This window comes from Pelodiscus sinensis, chromosome 19 (genome assembly GCF_049634645.1).
Source record: "Pelodiscus sinensis isolate JC-2024 chromosome 19, ASM4963464v1, whole genome shotgun sequence".
Taxonomy (NCBI): Eukaryota; Metazoa; Chordata; order Testudines; family Trionychidae; genus Pelodiscus; species Pelodiscus sinensis.
In genome coordinates this window covers 1,914,736-1,930,961 of record NC_134729.1, presented here as the reverse complement: position 1 = coordinate 1,930,961, position 16,226 = coordinate 1,914,736, and the positions used below count along the sequence as shown (strand labels likewise).

At 52.2% G+C, this 16,226-nt stretch overlaps 1 protein-coding gene across 1 annotated transcript in view; it reads right to left on the bottom strand.

Moving 5' to 3' along the window:
* GALNT6 (polypeptide N-acetylgalactosaminyltransferase 6) overlaps positions 1 to 15,837 on the bottom strand; it is a 40,241-nt gene extending 24,404 nt beyond the window's left edge. The window contains exons 1-2 of the mRNA XM_075901679.1: positions 15,701 to 15,837; positions 2,031 to 2,616 (exon numbers count right to left, since the gene is read on the bottom strand). Of these exons, the coding sequence (XP_075757794.1) occupies positions 2,031 to 2,518 (488 nt within the window). The 5' untranslated portion in view covers positions 2,519 to 2,616; positions 15,701 to 15,837. The remainder of the gene's footprint in view (positions 1 to 2,030; positions 2,617 to 15,700) is intronic.
* Positions 15,838 to 16,226: the final 389 nt, after the last annotated feature.

The window sequence follows — 16,226 nt, the reverse complement described above, 5'->3', positions numbered from 1 at the left end:
AAGCTGGATCGGTGCTACGGTCACACATACAATTGACTTAGGCCAAAGAGGCAACGTTGGACGTATGAAACGTGGAATGTAAACTCGAGACTCAGCTGCAAGCCTGATCATTGCAACGACCCTGCCTGTCGGGGAGGGGTTGTTTTTTGTTTTCGGTATCTAAATTCATCAGTTCACAATGGAGCTGTTCTGAAACAAGGCCGCGAGCTGGGATGCGTCTCCAGTCAGAACCTGATCTGCCCTGGCAATTATTTTCGGCCTGCACTTGTAACTGCTGCATCCAAACAAGAATGGAACGGCACAAGTGTAACTCACACACCTAGTGTGGTTCACTGTCCCACTTAGTGGCATTTAGACCACTTACAGTGAGAGATCAGAACAAGGGAGCTCTACAGCCTCAGCTGAGCTGGCTTTACAGCTCAAGCTGTAGAGGCTCCTACACTAAGTTCCAAAGGTCCCTGGTTCAAACCCACCTGGTGGCAGTTACACAAGTTCTAGATAAATTGCTTTAAAGTACCGGTCTTCCTGCTAATGGGCCCCTCCACTTTGTTTATCTAAAAACTCTGGAGCCTTGCAGCTCCTGTTGGCTCCAGTTCCCTGTTTCTAGCCATAGCAACATGGCGCACTCTTCAGAAAATCCACTTTAGCCAATGCCTTTCCTTTCTTAGGTGGTCACTTTCCATGGCTCCCCTTGACTGGAAACGGCGACCTGGAGTCAATGGGAGCCATGTGGCTATGGAGCCCTTTGATAAACAAAGCAGAGCGACCAGCTCGCGGCTTTCCCAAAGCGGATCCACGGGCCACTTTGAGAAACATGGGTTTAAAGTAAACATGAAAAAATCCTTCTCAGAAGAACATTCTGGTGGCATTTGGGATTCCCTTCCTTGGAAACCCGTGCTGGAATTCACCCAAAATCAAAATCAAAACATCAACAAGACTCCAACTACTTTTAAAAACGTGGATGGATGGATGGATGGATGGATGGATAGATATAGGTTAGTCTCCAATGTGCCACGGGTCTACTCGTTTTTAAAAGTGGTTTTTGAAGTTACAGCCTAACACGGCTACCCCTCTACGGGCACGTCTACACAGCAGGGCAAAGGTCGAAATTCAGTGACGCAACTTCAGCTGCATCATTTGCGAAGCTCACGTCGAAACAGCTGAATTCGGCTTTTGGCCTCGTCTACACAGCAGGAAGTCGAAGGAAGACCCCTCTTCCTTCGACCTCCCTTCCTCCTCGTGAAATGAGTTACAGGAGTCGGAGGAAGAAATCCTCCAGCGCGACATTATTTCGAAATAATGCTGCATAGACGCACCCCAAGACTCAGACTAGTTACCCAAACCCTGTAACAGCTGAAGTAAAACCTCTAGTGATGGACTAAGAAGGGAAAGACGCTAGAGAAAGGAGTTTTTCTGCAGCATTGCTCAGTGAGCGTGCCCCGTTGCTTCACCACCTGTGGTGATAGAGAGCACTCGAATGGCAGCGATGGGGAGGGTGGGAATTGTCAAGGCAGCCTGCCCGCCCACCTTCTGTGCCCCTGAACTGGAAGATGTGAGATGAATTCCACTGGCTTGCTTTGGAAAAAAAAAATCCAATCACAGTCCCCTGCCTTGCACGCGTGACGTCATTTACACGCGTGCGAAACGACCGTGACCCACATTCCCGCCATTTTGCCCGAGGCTACGGGACACAAATGCACGGCCGCGACGGCTCAGGCTTCGGAGCCGACAGCCGGGAGAAAGCCTTGCCCTCTCCATTGGATCTCCAAGCTGGTTTCTGTATGTTGAACCAGGGCAACCTTTGGGGGCAAAGTTAAGGTGATTTAGCGAAACCAGTGTTGAGGGCCACAGGGCCACTGGCATCGTAAACTGCTTTGGCACAGGCTCGAATGTTTCAAAACCAGATGTAAGTGGCACCGGTGCAACGTCTGGGTGCAGACATGGGCTCGGCCCAAGACGACCCCCACCCTGCTATGGGGTGGACTGTTGTGCTGCTATTTACAACAGGCAGAGGAAGGGGGAGTTCTTACTCCGGAGGGCGGCTGTCCGGTCCCAATGCCCGCTGGAGTGAGATCCGGTCGCTGGCAAAGGCGTTGAAGCAGTGTTTCTCGTAGCCGCGCTCCTTCTCCTTGGTCTCCTCTGGCGTCCACTGCTCCTTCTTGAAAGCTTTGCCCTCCGCCCCGGGGCTGTTGGGGTCTTGGGGTGGGCGTTCCATCGCTGGCTTCAGTTCCGCCGGGGTGTAGTAGCCCGGAAGGCAGGACTTGCTGCTCTGCAGCGGGACCTCCTGCGGCACCGGAGCCCGGATCTGCAGCTTGGGCATCGAGTCGCGGATGTTGTTCACCGCCCCCATCATCATGTCGAGCACTTGGTCTTTCCGGACGACGATGTTTTTCAGCCACGGCTCCTCGGTGTGGCCGCCGCTCCCGACGTCCCTCTGGATTATGAAGAGGAAGATCACAAAGACCACGCCCACCAAAGCCAGCTTCAGCGGGCCATAACGTCGCCAGAAGAGCCTCATCTTTGTGTTTTCAAAGTTCCTCCTTAAGTTAGCACCCTGGGCATTTCAGGGCCTCAATTTTTGGCTTTTCCAGGGCCATGCGATGTCCTCTTCTGAACCTGGGGAAACAAAGGAACATGCATGAATTTGTCTATTCCAATAAACTCGTGCTTACCTCACTGACGTGCCACCGATAAAGAACACAGCAGATGGAATTTAGTCTAGGTCCAAGGTGACTAGATAATTTCATCTGAGATGCAAGAGATTGCTCATGGCTCCTTATAATTGTCACGATTCGCTGGCAGGGCACAGACGAGGTGCGGGGGTTAGGAACTTCCAGTTCCTGGAAAATTCCACTGATTTTCAAATGTATTTTCATTCCCAATCAGAACAACGAATTTAGACGTTTCCAGCCAAATGAAGTTTTTTGGGGGGGAAAAAAAACTAGCTTCAGGTCAACTGAAAGAGTTTGTTTCAATTTTGATTTTTGTAAAAAAGTGACATTATAATTTATAATAGCACATGGTTTAAACGGAAAGAGGCTTTAAAACGAAAAATCAAAATGCTATTTCGATTTTTTGTATAAGCCACACAAAATCGACACGTTCCCGCAAAGCATTTCGCTTTTGACTCATCGGCATTTCCCAACTGGAAAATATTCCACACTAGAGCAGACTGAATATTAGCTCCAAGATCGTGGAGATATTTTACATCCGGAGGTTTTGACTGTTTCTCTGAGTTATCCAAATCTCTTGGGCCTGAGAAGGTGGGTTGAAATCTTACAAGTCTGTTCATGTGAGATTTTCTGGGGTGGCCTGTTTCTGATCCTGTCGGATAGATCATGACAACAGCTCACTCGGGAGTATTTCAGCACACACGGCTGGGAGAGCACACGGCTGGGAGAGCACACGGCTGGGAGAGCAAAACAAACTGGGGCTGCGTCGCTCCCCTTACCACACTGCTGCTGGAGTGCGTGTGAGAGAGAACAGACACCTCCCCCAGCGCTGGTCCCCGGCCCCGCATCGCTCGGAGGAGGGGGAAGAGGAGGGGAAAGGGCAGAGCCCGAGGTCGAGAGGGTCCTCCACCCCCGTTCACCACTCGCCCCTGAGGAAAGATGGGGAGAAATGTGAGGACGCCCAGAAGGGAGCAACAAAAACGAGCGACGGTCTCGAAAACAGGACCTAGGAGGAAAACCTGACGCAAAAAACAAACACCTGGGTTTGTTGAGCCTGAAGGGAAGAAATAACAACGGCCTGGTCTCCTTAGCCACACAGGGCAGGACGAGACGCAACGGGCTTAATTCAATCGCAGCAAGGGAGAATTTCGGGAAAACTTCCTAGCTGTAACGGTAGGAAAGTCCTAGAACAAATTCCCCAGTGACTTTGTGGCTGGAGGGTTTTAAGAATAGGTGAGACAAAACCCATCAGGGACAGTCCAGATAACGCTTAGATGACCTGTTGAGATCCCTTCCAGTCCTACATTGATATGACTATGACCCATGCCTGAGGCATGCACACTCTATAGAAGACTAGCCAATTAGCCCATCATAAGACGGGATTTTCAGGTCTCTCCTCCATGTCAGTTTTCTCTCCTGAGCCTCTGGTCTCTTGCTCTGTCTCTCTCTCACTCTCCTCCTCCTCCTCCTGCCTCCTCCTCCTCTCTCACTCTCTCCCCTCCTCCTCCTACTGCCTCCTCCTCTCTCTCTCTCTGCTCTGCTCTCCTCCCCCTCCTACCTCTCATTCAGGGGACCGCGGAGCCCTAACGGTCGCTTGTGCCATTAGTTCCCATGCGGCAGCCTGGCTGAGCGGTGCAGAAGTCAGCTGAGTGCCACAGCGGGAAGTGAAGGGGGGCAGTGACGTTCATGGCCGGGGGGCGGGGTCTGGAGCCACTGTCACGCCGCACATCACTGCTCCTCCCCCCTTCGCCTCCTGCCGTGGTGCTTGGCTGACTTCTGCGCCGCTCAGCCGGGCCGCCGTGGGACAGCAAGCGGTGCAAGCAGCTGTTTGAGCCCCACACTCCCCATACAGAATGGGCCACCCAGAGGGAACAGCCAGCATTTCAGGCAACAGCGTCCCCCAGAGGGAACAGCCAGCATTTCAGGCAACAGCGTCCTCCAGAGGGAACAGCCAGCATTTCAGCATTACAGACTCACAGACGCTGGGCTACTATATATATGACATGACCCATAAGCAAGTTCAGCAGGCCTGTCAGTTTTGGTCACTTTTGTGGGACCATGAGAAAATTCCAGGCTTCCCTCCCTCCAAGGGCAACCGAGGCACTAGCCGTCTGACCAAATCCTGGGACAAATAATCGAGAAGGGGGAGTTTGGTAACTCCCCCTGCTCCCAATATCCCATCTGCCAACAATTCTCTTTCCTCCGCCTCAGCTTTGGTCAAACACCTTCCTGCCAAAGCGCTCGAAGACAAGCCTTGCAGTATGACCTGAAAGGCAGGTCCCAGTTAGTGAGAAAGGACAGTCCAGAGGTTCAGATACGAGCCTCTGATTTGGGAGAGCGAGGTCCTAGCCCTTGCTCCACCACAAATTCCCTGCATGGCCATGGGCAAGTTACTTAGCCTCTCTGCGCCTAAAATGGGAATAGTAGCACTGCCTGACGCCATGGGAAGATAAAGATTTTGATGCCACAGGAAAGGGATCTGGGTAAGTGTCATATAGAGTCTAAAAAGGTGTCACGGGACCTTCTACCATGAATCGCAATATAAATATCAGAGGTTCCAGCTGAAGCGCGTTCATTGACCGAGACAGTCGGTAGCTCATGCAGCTGCAGATCTATTCCTCTCTTCAGCACTAAACTCTTTTTCCGGCCCTACTCAATGCACCCCAATTACAGTACATGTCTCCGCTGAGACCCACAGCAAAGCGAGGGCAGAATGGAGTTTCCAACAGCGTCGTCCCACACCGGCTGGTTTCCCTGCGAGCCCGAGAAGCTAACAAAAGAAACCAGGATTAAAAAGATTTCTCGCCACCCTGAGACGCCCTCCACTGAAGGGTTTGGCTCAAGAGCCACATCAGCAAAACCGCAGGAACCGGATTCTTCAGTAAACTTCACCTGCCACAAACAAAAGCACCTCGGCAGTCGCTAAGTTAAGCTGCGGGGGTGAACGTTTCAGGTTCATGCACTTGGGACTGCACTTGAAAGGGGATCAGACAGGTTGGCTTTCCTAAAGCGCCACAAGGCTCAGAGCTCTGCCTTCTTCAGTAGCTCTTTCCCCCCTTCTAACCTGCACCTTGCAAAACCTATAGACGTCCAGTAAGAGTTTGCTGCTAAAAGAGTTTGCTGGGAGAAGCAACATTACTAGGAACACTCAACTCGGGGCTGGTACATTAAGTCTTGCACTAATGAAGATTTCAGATACATTCCGTAACGAACCCTTCCGACTGCTACTGAAACGCAATGGCTTTCACTGAGAGAAACAAGAAGGATGCAAAGTCAGAGAAATTCTTCTCACAGAAAGACTGCTTCCTCCTTCCCCCTGCCCCCAGCAAAATTCTCATGGTTAAATTCCCCAGGGGAAGAAACAACATTATTGACTTTCTCAGTTCTCAGTTGTAGCTGCCTCCACTTATTTTTTCTAACTAGTAATTGACTTTCCATTTCACATCCAGAATATTGTTACTGTAGGGTAGTATTTCCCAAATAGTGCTCCACGGAACCCTGGGGTTCCGCGCAGTGCAAGTAAGAGTTCCGCGAGAACCCGAATGCTCCCCCGCCCTTAAAGAGACAGAGACGAGCCTGGCGGGCAAAGACTCTGTCCCTCCTGGGCTTTCAGACACCTCCCCGTCCCCCGCTGCCACTCTGGTTTTACCAGGGGACCTAGCAGCAGCAATAGCTGCTGGTCCCACTTCTCCCCGATCAACCCAAGATTCCTTTCTCCCCCGCCACTCTGCTTTTACCAAGGGACCTAGCTGCCTTCTATGTGCTTGGGTAGTGGGGTGGTTTTTTTGCTCAACAAACTTTTTCCCTGTCTGTAGGGGTTCTTTAAATTTTTTCCAAGTTTAAAAGGGTTCCACCGTCCAAAAAAAAAAAAAAAAAAAAAAAAAAAAAAAAAGGGAAACACTGCTATAGGGTAACATTTTCGGAAGTGCTTGAGTGATTTAAGTGCTTAGGGCCAGATTTTTGAACAAGGCATACAGGCACCTAGCGGGGTTTGGGGATTTAGGAGCCTAGATGCTTTGGAAAATCTGAACAAATGCTTATCTGTGTCTTTAGACACTGAAGTACCGTTAAAAAACTGGGCCGGAGAAACGTAACACCACACTGAAAGTTAATGGGGTTTAGAGTCCTAACAACCCCCCAATGGGACGTAGGTCTGAAAATGTTGCTTGTGGTCTATGCAACATGAACTTTGAATTTTTGCAAAGGATCAAGAAGATTCACCCTTCCCCAAAGGCCACAAGAAGACATGAGATGCTGCCTCGGTTTACCATGGCGGTGAGATCTCTTGTCTAAGAGTCAAACCCCACCGCACCAATATTTGATCAAAATGAAATACCTGCTCCACCCATGTCAAACAGGAATCCCTCTTCTCTGTTTTGGATGAATCATCCTCTGAGTATTAGTAAAAGCCAGTGGCTTGTTAATTTTATAATCCATCGAAAGATACACAACCAACCTGTTTGACATTTCAGCCTGAAAGAAGTCTGCTAGTGCTTCCAGTTCATCTGAAGAAGTGGGTTGTGCCCACGAAAGCTCAGAAGTTATGCATTTTGGTTAGTTTCTAAGGTACCACAGGGACTACTTGTTTTTAAAGTTATAGACTCACACGGCCACCCCTCTGAGACGTTTTTAAGTCTGCTAGTGGCAGAGTAACAGACAGCTCATATCCTGTCTGAAATAAAAATGACATCTTCAGCTCTCTACCAAAGCTGAGTCATTACTAAACCTGAAGCAGAGAGGGACTTATTTGCCAGGGTGGATTTTACAGCTAGAACTTTACTTGTACTTCCCTCTACTTCATTCATACTTTCAGCACCAAGCACTTGGCTACCACACCCAGCCTCATCCCCCGGAAAATGCCGCACCCTTTTAGTTAATTTTAGTTCCTCTTGTTTCATGTATTAGTGAACAGGAATGAAGGCCAGACAGGACCATGAGATAATCTAGTCTGACCTTTTGTCTAAGACAGACCACGGAATTTCCCCAAGACCTAGTTATTGGTGTATTGGGCACTTTGCATTTGTCATGCAACTTTTCTAAGCCCGAGTGTTCCTTACAACTTCATTGCCTTTCAGAACCGACTCTGCTGAGAACGGGTGATGATATTCCGATAAACGAAGGACAGACCGGAGCAGCGTTAGATCTGGAAGCTCAGACATCCAGTGAGATAGACAGCGGTTTTCAAGTATCTAAAAGGGCATCAAAAGGAGGAGGTAGAAAAATTGTTCTCCTTGGCCTCTGAGGACAGGACAAGCAGCAAAGGGCTTAAATTGTAGCAAGGGAGGTTTAGGTTGGACATTAGGGTGATTAAACACTGGAATAAATTGTCTAAAGAGTGGAATCTCCCATCACTGGAGATATTTAAGAGCAGGTTGGACAGACACCTGTCAGGGATGGTCTAGCTCAGTGGTTCCCAACCTTTTGGGGCTGCAGGGCGCCCGAGAGTGGGGCCACTCACACGCTGGGCACCCGGGGGTGGGGCTGCACACGCACCACGTGCCCAGTGCCGGCACCACCCATGCGCGGCACGCCTGGGGCTGGCACTGTTCTTCTGCTATGTACCCACGGGTGGGGACGCCCATACGCCACGTGTCCGGGGCTGGCATAGCCCATGTACCACTTGCCCGCGCCCGGGGCAGGTGCTGGCCCTGTGCCATGCACCCAGGGCCAGTGCCACGCCTGTGTCACACACCCAGGGGCTGCCACAGCCCTTGCGCCATGCACCCGGGGGCGGGGCCACCCATACACTGCATGCCCCGGGGCCAGCACCGCCCATGCACCATATGTCCGGGGGCAGGGCCAGCTCCGATCACTCGGCGGGCACACAGAAATGGCTCAGCGGGTGCCATGGCGCCCGTGGGCACCGCCTTGGGGACCACTGGTCTAGCTGGTGCTTGGTCCTGCCGTGAGGGCAGGGGACTGGATTTAATACCTCTTGAGGTCCCTTCCAGTTCTAGTGTGCTAGGATGCTCTGACACATACACACATGCGGGTGGATCACACACACAACATCTCTGCACTTCCTCATTGAAGCCGGAGGTGGAAACCGCATGAGAAAGCCAATTCTTGCGATATTTCCGAAGCAGCTGCAGCAAAGCCGGGCTGGCCACCTTGCAAGAATAGAAGTGATTCTCCGGATCCCCCTGCTCTCCCAATAGGGCACCCCCGGCTCCACCCCTGCAAAAAGCAAACAGCACAGCCTTCTATTCTACCTGGCATGCAGGAAGCAGCCGGGTCTAGCCTCTTTCATATTTGCACAGTAATGCAGAGATTAGCAGCACACACCGCTCTGAATGCCACCAGGCCAGCGTGGCAGTGCAAAATGTGTGGTCATTTTAATACAATGATACCGCTGGGTGAATTCGTTATCCTTTTGCAGCTCTCCTTGAGCTCAGACCGGTTGTGTGTTACTAACTACGGGAGGCCTTTCACCCCCACCCCCTGGAGGTTCTTGAGATAGGGCAGGCTTGTTAGATGCCAGTTTCCCAAGTGCATTGTTCCCAGATGCCCTAGACGGCTCGAAAACGCAAGTGTCCCATCTATTAGCCCGAGGTGGATGTGAAAGGAGCAGTTTCAATTTCACTCTCCCACAGCTCGAGAAAGTTTTATGGTCTCGGGCACTTCTTAAGGCATTTGCCACTGCAGCACCGGCGCTCAAAGGTCAATCCTCTAACAGCCACCCGTCAGGAAAGGAAATATGATTCACCATCTGCCCAAGGTCACAGAGGAAGCTCACGTCCATGCCAAAAACAGAAGCCAAAAGTCAGCCGGCTCCAGGTGAGCCTTTAACTCTCCTTTCTTTTGTTCCAAGGCCCCGCATCAGTGAAACAGAAATTCCATCTCTGTTCAACAAGATGCTCTAGCAGGTGTCTAACTTTAAAGTCCAGGTCTTTGCCACATCTGCTGGCAAGGAGTTCCACAGGTTGACGGTGCACTGAGGGAAGCACATGCTTAAACCGCACCAGAATCAATGGGGCTTCAGTGTTTTGCTGAGCAGGGATTGGAAGACTTGCGTGGCATTGGAAAAGGTCCAGAAAAGGGCAACAAAAATGATGAGGGGTTTGGAACGGGTCCCATAGGAAGAGAGATTAAAAAGACTTGGACTTTTCAGCTTAGAAAAGAGGAGACTAAGGGGGGATAGGATGGAGGTCTATAAAATCATGACTGGTATGGAGAAAGTGAATAAGGAAAAGTTATGTACTTATTCCCACAATATAAGAACTAGGGGTCACCAAATGAAATGAATAGGCAGCAGGTTTAAAACAAACAAAAGGACATTTTTCTTTACTCAGTGCACCGTCAACCTGTGGAACTCCTTGCCAGTGGATATGGTGAAGACTAGGACTTAAACAGGGTTCAAAAAAGAGCTAGATAGATTCATGGAGGTTAGGTCCATCAATGGCTATTAGCCAGGATGGGTAGGAATAGTGCTCCTAGACTCTGTTTGTCTGGAAATGGATGACAGGGGAGGGATCACGTGAGGATTACCTGTTCTGTTCCCTTCTTCTGGGGCATCTGGCATTGGCCACTGTGGGCAGACAGGACACTGGGCCAGATGGGCCTTTGGTCTCACCCAGTCTGGCCGCTCTTACGTTCTTAAAGCTAAATGCACCAAAGCGCTTGATTGAATAGAGGGCTCTGAACAGAAGCAGAGGCACCGGAGTTATTGGAATGCAGGTGATGGAAAAAAAACCACCGTCACCGTGAGGGGGCAATCTAGGCTCACGAATGGGCCTCACGGGTGGCCCTCCTTTGTCTCCGTGGGCCGCAAGATTGGTGCGACAAAGCCAGCCTCTAAAGAGAGGGCATTTTGCTCACGGCGCTTGCGTGCTTAGAATTTGAAGGGCGTGCGGATTGAACCGTAGCATAGATGGCCAGACTGGGTCAGACCAAAAGTCCATCCAGCTCAGTGTCCTGTCTGCCCACAGTGGCCAATGCCAGGTGTCCCAGAGGGTGTGAATTGAACAGGGAACGATCAAGCGATCTCTCTCCTGCCATCTATCTCCACCCTCTGACAGAAGCTGGGGACACCATTCCCTACGCATCCTGGCTAATAGCCATTAATGGACTTAACCTCCATGAATTCATCTAGCTCTTTTTTAAACCCCGTTATAGCCCTAGTCTTCACAACCTCCTCAGGCGAGGAGTTCCACTGGTTGACTGAGCGCTGTGTGAAGAACTTCCTTTTAATGCTGCCCATTCATTTAATTTGGTGATCCCTAGTTCTTATGTAATGGGAACAAGTAAATAACTTTTCCTTATTCACTTACCCTACACCACTCAGCGCTCGGACTGGCTGCAGAGGGAGCACCCAGTGCTCCCAACGTTGTGTGCAACCAGCCCACCCCCCACTTCATGTGGCCTTGCTCTCTACATACGTGTCTCACTTCAGTAACACCGGTAGGAAAAAACCCCGCCGCAGACAGAAGGCAGCAGAATCTGGCAGCCTGGCCACACTTAGAACCCAGATGGGCTGGTGGCCCTGCCAGAGATGTATTGGATTATATATGGAAGGCTTCTCACTTCCTTTAAAGGTTGAATAGTAGGTTTTTCTTTTTATTTTGTAAGGAAAACTATAGTTTTGCAGATATTGGTCATTTAGCGCATGATCACCACTAGCCGTTAACCTCAAGTGCTTCCATTCCGATGCTTTTCAGTGGCATTCCTGTAGATCAGTGTTTCTCAGCCAATGGTATGATACTCCAGAAAAGTCGGGGGGGGGGGGGGGGGGGGGGAGAACGGGACGGGACGTCAACAACTGAAATTTGGAGAAAACTGAATCTGTGTTGTACGTTTTACAGCGCTTTATTATTTTTGTACTTTTTACACCCAAAAATTTCATTGTCTGCCAGGCTACGATTAAGTTGTTTAAACAAATGTGTTGCAACGGTAGAAAAAAATTGTGTGCGTCTGAAAACTGTAGGTACTGGGAGTACTTATATATATATATATTTTTTTTTAAAAAAAGGGGGTACTTTATAAAAAAGGTTGCGAAGCACTGCCGTAGATCAAACAAGAGTTCTTCATTCTGGCAACTGAAAAGCATCGGAAAAAAACCACTGTGCTCCGATAACCTCAAAGCAGGGGGAGAAGGCTCCGGAAGTACTAGCCAATGAAGAACCCATCCAGTTACTGCAGGAAGCAGCCTGGACAATTAGTGTATTCGACAGGTGCATGGGATGCTTCCTTCGTTAACGATAACACCAAACCTCCAGAAAAGCAAATCTGATCTTGCAGCAACTCTGAACACCCTTACTTAGCAGCATCACTTCCCTAGAGGCCATCTGCTCCCGGATCTTTTCCCGGACAGTAGTTTTGCATCTCACGCTTATTCCACCCGGCCTCCCCAAGGGGTGGGGTGGGGAGAGGAGGAAGCAACATTCCCCAGCTCAGGTGTTCAAACCGGCTTTTGTTTCAACTCACTCACCGTACCCTGTTGCATAAAAGACAGTGACCTATTCGCCTGGGCTTGGCTCCAAACTGGGCGGGACATAACCCTAGATTTTCCAAGGGAATGTCTCCCTCCCCACACGCCTCATCCTGCTCGCTAAGCTACAATGAATGCCAATTTAACTCGGCAGAAGAGTTTCCATTTGGCTTTGTAGCTGATGGGGAACAAATACCTGGAAAAGCCCTTGAGGCATTATTTATTATGCAAGGGCTGGTGTTCAATAAAGACACAATCAGAAAGACGAAGAATAAATAATACATATGTTTCTATTGCTATTATTATACCGGTCCTACCATTTCACTGCAGGACAAAAAACGAAGACTGCTATAAAATGAAGTAGATGGTCAATAAAGGATTGTAACACAAAAGACCAAACTGATGACTTCTACCAAGCTTAGGAGTTTGCAGAAAGAAAGGACTTAAAAATACTTTTAAAAACACTAGAAAGGACTTTAAAAAAATCTCCTGTCACAAAGTACCAGGACGGCCAGACTAGGTCAGACCAAAGGTCCGTCTAGCCCAGTGTCCTGTCTGCCCACAGTGACCAATGCCAGGTTCCCCAGAGGGAGGGAACAGAACAGGGAAACATCAGATGGTCCCACCCATCACCCATTCCTGGCTTCTGACAAACAGAGGCTGGGGACACCATTTCTACCCATTCTGGCTAATTTCCATTGATGGACCTAGCCTCCATGAATTTATCTTGTTCTTTCTGGAAATGCTGTTAAAGTCCTGGCCTTCACAACATCCTCCGGCAAGGAGTTCCACAGGTTGACGGTGCACTGTGTGAAGAAAAACTGCCTTTTGTTTGTATTAAACCTGCTGCATATTCATTTTGTTTGGTGACCCCCTCGTTCTTGTGTTACGGAAACAAGTACATAACTTTTTCTTATTCATTTTCTCCACGAGTCAGGATTTTATAGACCTCTCTCATATTCTCTCTTAGTCTCCTAACGGCCTCCATCTGTTAGTCACTGCCATGAAGACAAAAATCAAGTTCTAGGATTCTTCATCCAGCTTGGTGGAAGGAGATACAACTCTGTTTGAACTCAGAATTAAACTGCAACTGCTTCCACCCAGTACGGCTTTCTGTCGGCCTCTTAAAGGCTTCCCCCAACACTGTACGCATACTGGGTTTCATTGAACACCCTGATTAGGGTGTGAGAACAGCTTCGAGCCATAAAGATGTCATGCCCTGGATATGGGAGGCCAAAGACCATGTGCCCGTTTGCAGCAGGAAAACTGACCTCATGCTGAGCGTTCATAGTAAACAACCCCTAGAGCTGAATGCTGGCTGCAAGGCAACATGTAACAACTAGGGGTAATTAGCCACGGAGATATTTATTCAGGGAAATGGTAAATTACTCATCCTTTAAAAATCAAGACTGGGTGTTGGTCTAAATTTATGCTCCAGTCCAACCACCAATTACTGGGCTCAACAGCATTCACTTAGGTTAACAGGCAAAAAAGAATTTTCTCCGCTGCAGAAGTCACTGGGTGAAGTTGAAAGGCAGGAGGGCCGACTAACGTCACAGCGGTGCTTTCTAGCTGCAAGTCGAGGGGGGAAGCTTATTCTGCGCCACTTTGGAAGTCAGCGGGCAAGACCTGGCCCAAAGAAACTCGGCAGAGCTAGACGATTGCCCGACGGCCATACACATGGCTCCTTTGGGGTGCAGGGAGGCGAAACGAGCCCCTGTAGCTGGTTACTTTGGAAAAGGAATATTGTTTGCCTTGCACATCCCCTCACTCGAGTCAGCAGCCTGGTTACAGGGCAAGGAGGGGGGGGCGTCATGGGGATCTATCCCACCCCTCCAGGGGCGCTGCCTTCGAAAAGCTGTCGGTGGGCACTGAATGTTCAGGGAGCAAAGCAAACCAGGCTGGGGAGCCAAAGCCAAAAGCATCCCCGACCACTCTGGGAAGAGAGTCCTTGATCCGCCTGGACAGGGAGGTCTCGCTTGGCCTCCTCCTACCCACAACTTCTACTGGGGGCTGCAACCCAGCTCATACAGGACAACTGGGGCTCACGACACCCCAAACAACCCATGGACCTACCTGGCTTCCAAAGCCAAAGAGAGACCCCCCCCACTACCAACCTACAGACTTGCTGGCCTCCAATACCTCCCTCTTCTCCCCCAAATGAGGAGGGGGGGGTCCCCTTGCCCACCAAGAGAATCCCTCCACCCAGAGCCCCATCAGCTCCCGAGAAAGCCACTCCAGTTCCAAGGGGAGATGACCACCCCTGCCACAAACCTATTTGCCCCACCAACACCTCCCTCCCCCGTCCATGAGCTATCTCCACCCCTCAACCAAGGGGCTATCAAGCCAGTCTGCCTCCTGCCCTCCCCACCACAGTCCTCCAGTACTCACCGCCCCAGCAGCACGGACCAACCTGTCTCTCTCTCTCTGGCACCCCCGTTTATCGAAGCAGCCACCCTTAATACCAAACTGGGGGGGCAGTGCTCCCCACAGACCAAAGGTATCTCCATACACAGCTCTGTCTGGCCCCCAAGCAAGCCCTTCCAGCACCCCCCCCATCCAGAGACTCCCTTTTCCTCCAGGAATTCACCTCCATCCCTAGTTGGGGGGATGCGTCTACCCCATAACCTTAGCCACCCTCCCAATAAGCCCCTCCAGCTCCTTCCAGGGGGATACCAACACTCCCCACTCAGGGGAAGATCACCACAGCCAGATACCCCCTTCCTCCAGGAAGTCAACACCCACAACTGGGGGATACCGCACCCCCATCGAGGGGGATACCAACGCAGCCAGGGACCCCTTCCTCCAAAGAGCCTCCCCCGAGAGCCGACTTCCCCAACTGGAGGAGGGAGACACTACCTCGACTTCCCCAGCTGGGTGATACAGCCCCATCCCTCCCGCAGCCAGCGGGATACCGCCCCAGCCTCCCCCCGCCCCTGCAGCCAGGGGGATCCCGCCCCAGCCAGGGGGATACCGCCCCAGCCTCCCCCCGCCCCTGCAGCCAGGGGGATCCCGCCCCAGCCAGCAGGATACCGCCCCAGCCTCCCCCCGCCCCTGCAGCCAGGGGGATCCCGCCCCTGCAGCCAGGGGGATCCCGCCCCTGCAGCCAGGGGGATCCCGCCTCCCCCGCCCCCAAGAGCCGACTTCCCCAACTGGGGGGACACTGCCCCGACTTCCCTAAACGGGGGATCCCGCCCCAGCCCCCCGCAGACAGGGGGATCCCTCCCCAGCCATGGGATCCCCCCCCGCAGACAGGGGGATCCCTCCCCAGCCATGGGATCCCCCCCCGCAGACAGGGGGATCCCTCCCCAGCCATGGGATCCCGCCCCTCCGCCCCCAAGAGCCGACTTCCCCAACTGGGGGGACACTGCCCCGACTTCCCTAAACGGGGGATCCCGCCCCAGCCCCCCCGCAGGCATGGGATCCCTCCCCAGCCAGGGGATCCCGCCCCCCCCCGCAGCCAGGGGGATCCCTCCCCAGCCAGGGGATACAGCCCCCCCCCGCAGCCAGGGGGATCCCGCCCCAGCCAGGGGATACAGCCCCCCCCCGCAGCCAGGGGGATCCCGCCCCAGCCAGGGGGATCCCGCCGGGGGAGACTCACCTGGGCGGGGGGTTCCGAGCCGCGCGACGCGGCGGCGGCAGCAGCAGCAGCTGGGACGCCTCAGGTGGGCGGGGCCCGCCGAGTGGGCGGGGCCAGGCCCTTCACCTGCCCGGCGAGAGGGTGGAACAGCGGGAAAGGCAGCGGGGAAACGCCGGCGCCGCCGGGCACAGGTGTATCCCGGCCGCCGCGGGGTCCTAGCGCCGCCGCGCTCCCGCCTGGCTCCTGGGTCCTAGCGCCCGCCGCGTTCCCGGGGCGAGGGCTCCCCCAGGTTCCGAATGCCCCCCCCGCGGTTGCAGGGTGCGGGAGGGTCTAGGGGCTCCTTTAAGCTCCGAGGCAACAGCTGCTGCACGTTGCTATCGGGTCCAGGGACCCGGGCCTCCCATAGGCTGCTAGAGGGTCCTGTAGTTCTATAGGTGTCCTATGGGAGCTACTGGAGGAGCTGGTGTTAGCAGCTCCCATAGGTCCCTGTTGCAAGGTGCTATAGGGGCACTAATGTCAGCGGCTCCTATAGGTTTCCAATTCTGGG